At 43.7% G+C, this 10,223-nt stretch overlaps 1 protein-coding gene across 1 annotated transcript; it reads left to right on the forward strand.

Annotated features, from left to right (window-relative positions):
* Window positions 1–945: 945 nt before the first annotated feature.
* LOC311124568 (adenosine receptor A1-like) lies at window positions 946–9,977 on the forward strand (the record flags this gene model as incomplete). Its single annotated transcript, XM_084198686.1, has 5 exons — window positions 946–1,277; window positions 7,476–7,586; window positions 7,952–8,054; window positions 8,818–8,895; window positions 9,519–9,977. The coding sequence occupies 5 exons, from the start codon at window positions 946–948 to the stop codon at window positions 9,975–9,977; spliced, it is 1,083 nt and encodes a 360-aa protein (XP_084054812.1).
* Window positions 9,978–10,223: the final 246 nt, after the last annotated feature.

Genomic DNA, 10,223 nt, shown 5'->3' on the forward strand with positions numbered 1-10,223 from the left:
AAAGAAGAGGAAATCAGAGAATAGCCTAATGAAACAGAGAAGGTGAAATCCGAGAATAGCCTAATGAAACAGAGAAGGTGAAATCCGAGAACAGCCTAATGAAACAGAGAAGGTGAAATCCGAGAATAGCCTAATGAAACAGAGAAGGGGCAATAGAGTGTGGGACCAAAACAAAGGAGCTCGAGAGCCAAGCGCAAGTGCTTTGACTCACAAAGCACAACCGGAAAGAGCACGGCGGAAGAGCACGGGCGCCCGATTGCATTTTATTTGAGCTACCGCCTAGCACAGAACGAAACCTCTGCCCACGGGGCACAGACGTCAATTCAACATCTATTTCAAGTTGGTTCAAAGTAATTTCATTGCGTGGAAACAATGTGCTCAGTGGGTGTGCTTCGTTCACTAAATACTTTCCAGGACGATTTTTTTTTATTCTCGAAGTGATGCTTTTCAACTGGCAACTGAGAAACCGTGGATAAAATAGGCTAAGAAGAAGATGTTGAAGTGATTACCGGGGCTAAATAATAAACAATACTGGGCGGACGGGTCCCTTCCCGGAGCGCAGGTGGATCCAGCGAAGTGGTGGAACAGGGTATTGGACGAGGACAGGATCAGCAGCGCGCGACAACAACCTCGGAACTACTAGTCTGCTACATCTTCAAATTATAGGCCTAACCATTCATTCCTAGATCTGCTTTTTGGGGTCCATATGATGCTAAATCTCTTCACAAACTGGATGTGTATCAGAACTTCAGTATTGTGGAAATAGAATAATCCAAGTGATGTGGCCACTGTAGAACGGACGTTGAATGGACGAACAACGCACAAACCCATTTGCACTCTAGGAGTGTAACCCTATTCAAATGATTATTTTGTAGGCTTTCCGAGCTTGCTTTTGTTGGAATAATACCTAGTTCTATCTCATTTGGACTATAATAGGCTGTAAGGATGCCTGAAGCACTCCAGGCGCTCTACATCGGCATGGAGGTGGTGATTGCCGTCTTCTCCGTCCTGGGTAATGTGATGGTGGTCTGGGCTGTGAAAATTAACAAGTCGTTGAGAGACACAACATTCTGTTTCATCGTTTCTCTGGCACTGGCGGATATCGCAGTGGGAGCCCTCGTCATCCCCTTGGCGATAACTATCAGCATCGGACTCCAAACTCACTTCTACAGCTGCCTGATGGTCGCGTGCACGGTGCTGGTGCTGACGCAAAGTTCCATCCTAGCCCTCCTGGCCATTGCTATTGACCGCTATCTCAGGGTCAAAATTCCAACCAGGTAAACACAACCAGCTCATTATGTCTTATACGTACACTGACCATAGCACAGGAGGTTGGTGCCACCTTAATTGGGGAGAACGGACTCGTGGTAATGGCTGGAGCGGAATAGGTGGAATGGTATCAAACACATGGTTTCCATTTGCTCTGTTCCGGCCATTATTATGAGCCCGTTCTCCCCTCAGCAGCCTCCTGTGCCATCCAGTTATAGGCTAACTTAGCAGGTAGATAAAATGCACTACTGAGGATGATGATGAGGAGGAGGATGTAAGAAGAAGGTGATATGAGGGTGAGGGGAAGAAGGAGGTGATGAAGAGGAGGATGCAATGAAGATGGCGTAATGATGAGGAAGAGGAGGTGTGGAGGGGGAGGAGGAGGTAGTGAAGAGGGTGTAATGATGATGAGGAGGAGGAGGTAATGAAGAGGGTGTAATGATGAGGGGGAGGAGGGGGAGGTGATGAAGAGGATGTAATGATGATGATGAGGAGGAGGACGTGATGAAGAGGGTCTAATGATGAGGAGGAGGAGGAAGAGGTGATGAAGAGGGTGTAATGATGATGATGAGGAGGAGGAGGTGATGAAGAGGGTGTAATGATGATGATGAGGAGGAGGAGGTGATGAAGAGGGTGTAATGATGATGATGCGGAGGAGGTGATGAAGAGGGTGTAATGAGGAGGAGGAGGTGATGAAGAGGGTGTAATGATGATGATGAGGAGGAGGTGATGAAGAGGGTGTAATGATGATGATGAGGAGGAGGTGATGAAGAGGGTGTAATGATGATGATGATGAGGAGGTGATGATGAGGGTGTAATGAGGAGGAGGTGATGAAGAGGGTGTAATGATGATGATGAGGAGGAGGTGATGAAGAGGGTGTAATGATGATGATGAGGAGGTGGTGATGAAGAGGGTATAATGATGAGGAGGAGGAGGTGATGAAGATGATGTAATGATGATGAGGAGGAGGAGTGGATGAAGAGGGTGTAATGATGATGAGGAGGAGGTGATGAAGAGGGTATAATGATGATGATGAAGAGGAGGTGATGAAGAGGGTGTAATGATGATGATGAGGAGGAGGTGATGACGAGGGTGTAATGAGGAGGAGGAGGTGATGAAGAGGGTGTAATGATGATGATGATGAGGAGGAGGTGATGAAGAGGGTGTAATGATGATGATGAGGAGGAGGAGGTGATGAAGAGGGTGTAATGATGATGATAATGAGGAGGAGGTGATGAAGAGGGTATAATGATGATGAGGAGGAGGTAGTGAAGAGGTTGTAATGAGGAGAAGGAGGTGATGAAGAGGGTGTAATGATGATGAGGAGGAAGAGGTAGTGAAGAGGATGTAATGAGGAGGAGGATGTAATGAAGATGGTGTAATGATGATGATGAGGAGGAGGTGATGAAAAGGGTGTAATGATGATGATGATGAGGAGGTGATGAAGAGGGTGTAATGATGATGATGAGGAGGAGGTGATGAAGAGGGTGTAATGATGATGATGAGGAGGAGGAGGTGATGAAGAGGGTGTAATGATGATGATGAGGAGGAGGTGATGAAGAGGGTATAATGATGATGAGGAGGAGGTAGTGAAGAGGTTGTAATGATGATGATGAGGAGGAGGTGATGAAGAGGGTGTAATGATGATGATGATGAGGAGGAGGAGGTGATGAAGAGGGTGTAATGATGATGATGAGGAGGAGGGGGAGGAGGAGGTGATGATGAGGAGGAGGAGGAGGAGGTGATGAAGAGGGTGTAATGATGATAATGATGATAGAGATCTGATTACGAAGTGGTGGTGGTCATCATGATGGTGGTCATCATAGCACATTCTTCTTCCATGTGCTTGCTTATAGCTGCTACATTCACTCACTCACTCACTCACTCACTCACTCACTCACTCACTCACTCACTTCACTCACTCACTCACTCACTCACTCACTCACTCACTCACTCACTCACTCACTCATCTCACTCACTCACTCACTCACTCACTCACTCACTCACTCACTCACTCACTCACTCACTCACTCACTCACTCACTCACTCACTCACTCACACACACACACACACACACACACACACACACACACACACACACCTCTCCTGACATGAATTGATTCTGTTTCTTATTTCACTAGGAAGCCCTATATCCTACCAGCACTGCCAGTACCCTGTAGGCATGAAGAGGGGAGGGGTCTGACATACTGGTATTGACATGACAGCTTAACACACACACATGCAAGAAAGCAAGCACACACACAAGCACACACACAAACGTGTGAAGACACACACACACACACACACACACATTGACAGCTTACCATAGCAGAGCTGATACAAGCAGCTCTAATTAGCTGTTATGTCCTCAGGAATGCAGTGAAGGAAGGATTGGAGACTAACAAGCTGTGACTGTGTGGAGAAAACTCACATCTCTGTCTGTCTTACCCCTTCTTCTCTGCTGCCAATGTGCTGCTTTTTGTTGTTCAACTTACAGTACCTGTCCATTTTCTAGGGCACTTATTCAAAGATATTAGAGGAGAATACCGTTTGAGGTCAAAACGCGTCAGCTTATTTAATTAATAAAAGAGCACCTATGCATTACAAAATTATTTTTTGTTTTTTGCCGTCTTTCGGTTTGGAGACGGCTTTCCTTTTTTGAAAGATGAGGATATTGTTTTGTGTTACAGGTGGAATGAGTGAGTCTGTGACAGTGAAAGAAACGACACATGCTGTGTTTCATGTACACACCCGCTACTGCTGCCATGTTCAGAGGGAAACAAAACGCTTGGGGCTATGCTGCTGAGGAGAAACAGAAGGAGGGCTGAGGAGCACAGAATGTGGTCCATTTGTTGTTGAATATTGTTTAGACAGTGATTATACTCGCTTTCAATCCTTTTTTTTTAACGAAGCCACTTTGACTTGGAGAGAGATTGTGAATGGTTAATTTGTCATGAGCAGAGAGAAAGACCTAGAGAGAGATTGTGAATTTGTCATGATTGAGATGAGAGAGAGAGGGAGAGGGAAGAGAGAGAGAGAGAAGATGAGAGAGAGAGAGAGAGTGAGTGTGAGAGAGAGAGAGAGAGAGAGAGAGAGAGTGAGAGAGAGAGAGAGAGAAGAAAGAAGAAGAAAGGAAAGAAAGAAAGAAGGAAAGAAAGAAGAGAAAGAAGAAAGAAGAAAGAGAAAGAAAGAAAGAAAGAAAGAAAGAAAGAAAGAAAGAAGAGAGAGAGACAGAGAAAGAAAGAAAGAGAAAGAGAAAGAGAGAGAGAGATTGGGAAATTGTCATGAGAATGAAAAAGAGGAGAGAGAGAGGAGAGAGAGAGTGAGAGAGCGAGAGGGAGAGAGAGAGAGAGAGAGAGAGAGAGTGTGAGAGAGAGAGAGAGAGAGAGAGAGAGAGAGAAAGAAAGAAAGAGAAAGAGAGAGAGAGAGAGAGAGAGACAGAGAAAGAAAGAAAGAGAAAGAGATAGGGAATTTGTCATGAGAATGAGAGAGAGAGAGAGAGAGAGAGAGAGAGAGAGAGAGAGAGAGAGAGAGAGAGAGAGAGAGAGAGAGAGAGAGAGAGAGAGAGAGAGAGATTGGCCATATTTGTCATGCACTTTTGACTCCTCCTGGCAGTGGCATAGCTGAATCTCATTACTGTCTTTGATGTCTTCGTCTATTATTAAACCTTGTCAAGTTATCAGTTAGCTCACACCTGCCATCGCCTCTTTCACAACACCTTTAACACTTCTACAGAAAATAACACTTCAAATTAGGCAGTACTATAATTTAACTATTTCCAATTATAAATCAATCAATGATTCCACAGTAGTTGTTCTGAATGACCAAAGGACAAAAAGGAACGGTCCATAATGGACAATTTAGTGTCAATATTGGATATAAATCTGGATTTCTGGATTTTTAAAAATCATTAAACAGTCATCATCATCATCATCATCATCATACGTGTAATACACCCTAATAATGCATACATCTAAATCAGACCTGTAAAATACACACGGGCCTATATAGCTTTACGAGAGGATCACCTCTCACTATCTACATGATATGCTGTCACGGACGTTGAAGGACGAATGTAACAGCGTTGCTTCCGTCCCTCTCCTCGCCCCTACCTGGGCTCGAACCAGGGACCCTCTGCACACATCGACAACAGTCACCCTCGAAGCGCCGTTACCCGTCGCTCCACAAAAGACGCGGCCCTTGCAGAGCAAAAACCATAACATGGATACTAAACATGCACGCCCTGACCAAACTAACTAGAGTTCTATAGGTCAGGGCGTGACATATGCACATGGACAGAGTAACACAGGAGGACACAACAGGCAATGTGAATCATTTGGTACATATGATAAGAAACCATTTACATTGTTATTAAACCGTCAGGCTGTTATGGGAGCTACGTGTGTTATCTACGCTAGATCATGAGAGTGTGTGTGTGTGTGTGTGTGTGTGTGTGTGTGTGTGTGTGTGTGTGTGAGAGAGTGTGTGTGTGTGTTTTGTGTGTGTCTGTGTGTGTGTGTGTGTGTGTGTGTGAGAGAGAGTGTGTGTCTGTGTGTGTGTGTGTCAATGTGTGTGTGAGTGTGTGTGTGTGTGTCTGTGTGTGTGTGTGTGTGTGTCTGTGTGTGTGTGTGTGTGTGTGTGTGTGTGTGGGTAACTAACTCCTTGTGTTATGGTATAGGTAACTAACTCCTTGTGTTATGGTATAGTTGACTAACTCCTTGTGTTATGGTATAGGTGACTAACTCCTTGTCTTATGGTATAGGTGACTACCTCCTTGTGTTAAGGTATAGGTAACTAACTCCTTGTATTATGGTATAGGTGACTAACTCCTTGTGTTATGGTATAGGTGACTAACTCCTTGTGTTATGGTATAGGTAACTAACTCCTTGTGTTATGGTATAGGTACCTAACTCCTTGTGTTATGGTATAGGTAACTAATTCCTAGTGTTATGTTATAGGTAACTAACTCCTTGTGTTATGGTATAGGTGACTAACTCCTTGTGTTAAGGTATAGGTAACTAACTCATTGTGTTATGGTATAGGTGACTAACTCCTTGTGTTATGGTATAGGTAACTAACTCCTTGTGTTATGTTATATGTGACTAACTCCTTGTGTTATGGTATAGGTGACTAACTCCTTGTGTTATGGTATAGGTTACTAACTCCTTGTGTTATGGTATAGGTGACTAACTCCTTGTGTTATGGTATAGGTAACTAACTCCTAGTGTTATGTTATAGGTGTCTAACTCCTTGTGTTATGGTATAGGTAACTAACTCCTAGTGTTATGTTATAGGTGTCTAACTCCTTGTGTTATGGTATAGGTAACTAAATCATTGTGTTATGGTATAGGTGACTAACTCCTTGTGTTATGGTATAGGTAACTAACTCCTTGTGTTATGGTATAGGTAACTAACTCCTTGTGTTATGGTATAGGTGACTAACTCCTTGTGTTATGGTATAGGTAACTAACTCCTTGTGTTATGGTATAGGTGTCTAACTCCTTGTGTTATGGTATAGGTAACTAACTCCTAGGGTTATGTTATAGGTGTCTAACTCCTTGTGTTATGGTATAGGTAACTAAATCATTGTGTTATGGTATAGGTGTCTAACTCCTTGTGTTATGGTATAGGTAACTAACTCCTAGTGTTATGTTATAGGTGTCTAACTCCTTGTGTTATGGTATAGGTAACTACATCATTGTGTTATGGTATAGGTGACTAACTCCTTGTGTTATGGTATAGGTAACTAACTCCTTGTGTTATGGTATAGGTAACTAACTCCTTGTGTTATGGTATAGGTGACTAACTCCTTGTGTTATGGTATAGGTAACTAACTCCTTGTGTTATGGTATAGGTAACTAACTCCTTGTGTTATGGTATAGGTAACTAACTCCTTGTGTTATGGTATAGGTAACTAACTCCTTGTGTTATGGTATAGGTGACTAACTCCTTGTGTTATGGTATAGGTAACTAACTCCTTGTGTTATGATATAGGTAACTAACTCCTTGTGTTATGGTATAGTTAACTAACTCCTTGTGTTATGGCATAGTTGACTAACTCCTTGTGTTATGGCATAGTTGACTAACTCCTTGTGTTATGGCATAGTTGACTAACTCCTTGTGTTATGATATAGGTGACTAACTCCTTGTGTTATGGTATAGGTGACTAACTCCCTAACCGCCTGGTTTCTCTTTATCTCTACAGCTATAAGCGTGTGGTGACAAAGCAGCGAGCGGCCGTGGCGGTGGTGGTGTGCTGGACCGTGGCCTTCATCGTGGGCTTGACCCCCATGCTGGGCTGGAACAACCTCTGGAGGTAGATGGCCATGTATTTTAAATTAGTTGTGTGTTGTTTTCTAATTGCGATGTGACATTATCTGTGTCCGAAATGGCTTCCTATTCCCTATATAGTGCACTACTTCTGAACAGGGCCCCATATGGTTGCCATTTCAGGCTCCCCAATTGTCCTTTCGATTATGTATTTATAAATAACTCAGTTATTCTAGTTCTGCTATTGATACTATGTATCTATAATATACCCAATTAGATAACACCTCCTGCAAGTAAATAACACCTCCCGCTATCTCTTGCTCCCCGTCAACCCCCCCCCCCCTTTCACCCCCCCCCCCCCCCCTCCCTTTCACCCCCCCCCCCCCCCCCCCTTTCTCTTCCTCCCTGCAGGCTACAGCAGAACAGTTCCATGAATGAGGATCTCACCATCACCTGTCAGTTTGAGAACGTAATCAGCATGGACTATATGGTCTACTTCAACTTCTTCGGCTGGGTATTATAACATCTCTCTTTATGTAGTATATCGGCTGGGTAATATAACATCTCTCTTTATGTAGTATGTCGGCTGGGTATTATAACATCTCTCTTTATGTAGTATATCGGCTGGGTAATATAACATCTCTCTTTATGTAGTATATCGGCTGGGTAATATAACATCTCTCTTTATGTAGTATATCGGCTGGGTAATATAACATCTCTCTTTATGTAGTATATCGGCTGGGTAATATAACTTCTCTCTTTATGTAGTATATCGGCTGGGTATTATAACATCTCTCTTTATGTAGTATATCGGCTGGGTAATATAACATCTCTCTTTATGTAGTATATCGGCTGGGTATTATAACATCTCTCTTTATGTAGTATATCGGCTGGGTATTATAACATCTCTCTTTATGTAGTATATCGGCTGGGTATTATAACATCTCTCTTTATGTAGTATATCGGCTGGGTATTATAACACCTCTCTTTATGTAGTATATCGGCTGGGTATTATAACATCTCTCTTTATGTAGTATATCGACTGGGTATTATAACATCTCTCTTTGTGTAGTATATCGGCTGGGTAATATAACATCTCTCTTTGTGTAATGTATCATGTTCATAAGACTTGAGGTCAGGGCGTCTGATGTTGTTTGTTGAACTAAAGCGTTTCAGGGATACATACATTGTTGTTAAGTAGCTCTGTAGGTCAACTAGTGCATGGGGTAAAACACGGTACTGGAGCTAACACGGGACTGGACTATGTTTCACTACAGGTGCTGCCTCCTTTACTCCTCATGCTGGTCATCTACACAGAGATCTTCTACATGATCCACAAGCAGCTCAACAAGAAGGTGAGGTGACCACCGCCCCTCCTCCCATCTATGTAGCCTCGCCCCACCTCTGTTTGTGCTATCTTGCCAACTCCTTGTCACTCATTGCCATACCAAACAGGAGACTTCCATAAGGAGTTGGCAAAAAAACAGAAACAGACTGTCACGCCCTGGCTCTGGGGGACTCTTATATGTTGAGCCAGGGTGTGGATGTTCTATGTGTTATTTTCTATGTTTTGGTTCTAGTTCGTGTATTTCTATGTTGGCCAGGGTGGTTCCCAATCAGAGGCAGCTGTAGCTCGTTGTCTCTGATTGGGGACCATACTTAGGCAGCCTGTTGGCACATGTTTATTGTGGGATCGTTGTTCCCGGAAGGTTTGTGTTCAACTCAGGACTTCACGTATCGTTTTGTTTTGTTGTTTTTGTTTGTTTGTGTACTAGAAATAAAGAATGTACGCATATCCCGCTGCGCCTTGGTCCGCTGTTTACAACGAGCGTGACACAGACTAGAACCTAGGCTACTAGATTATCTATCTAGGGGGAAATGGATCCCCTGAGTATATGTATATGGCTATAAAAGCTATAGAAATTATGATTTGTTTATTTCAATAATATTTTATTGAAGGTAATCTTTCTTCTTACAGGCTTGCACCACCAGCCACACCGACCCCAACAAGTACTACAACAAGGAACTCAAACTGGCCAAGTCGCTGGCCCTGGTCCTCTTCCTGTTTGCCATCAGCTGGCTTCCCCTCCACATCATCAACTGCGTCACGCTGTTCTGTCCGACCTGCGACAAACCCCTGTTCCTGATCTACGTCGCTATATTGCTCACGCACGGCAACTCAGCCGTCAACCCCATCGTCTACGCCTTCCGCATCAACAAGTTCCGCGACGCTTTCCTGAAGATCTGGAAGCAGTACTTCTGTTGTAAGGACGTACCCGCCATTTTGAATCAGCCTAGTGAGAAGGATCGGAAAGAGAACCAGAATGAGAATGAGAACGGGAATCCTAATCCGAACAGAGACTCACAGCCAGCTCTATCGCCACCACAAGAAGGGCAGCAGCCTCCACTAGAGCAGATGCAGGAGGCCAAACCCTAACGGCCACAGTCTCACAACGATGCTCCACCACTGCAGAAACCCCCAATGAAGCACAACAATATCTAACTAACCCCAGAACAAAGGGAGTTTCTACATTGATGTGTCAGAAACCTATGAGTTCCTATGTTTTGGGGGATGAATAGAGGTTGTTTAACTGGAGCCAGAGGTATGCTCATAGTCGTTCTGAATGTATAGCTAGCGACCAATGGAGGACTGTGACATGGTGAAAGAAAGTTTGGCGACTTG

This window comes from Coregonus lavaretus (genome assembly GCF_964263955.1).
Source record: "Coregonus lavaretus genome assembly, contig: HAP1_SCAFFOLD_2229, whole genome shotgun sequence".
NCBI lineage: Eukaryota > Metazoa > Chordata > Actinopteri > Salmoniformes > Salmonidae > Coregonus > Coregonus lavaretus.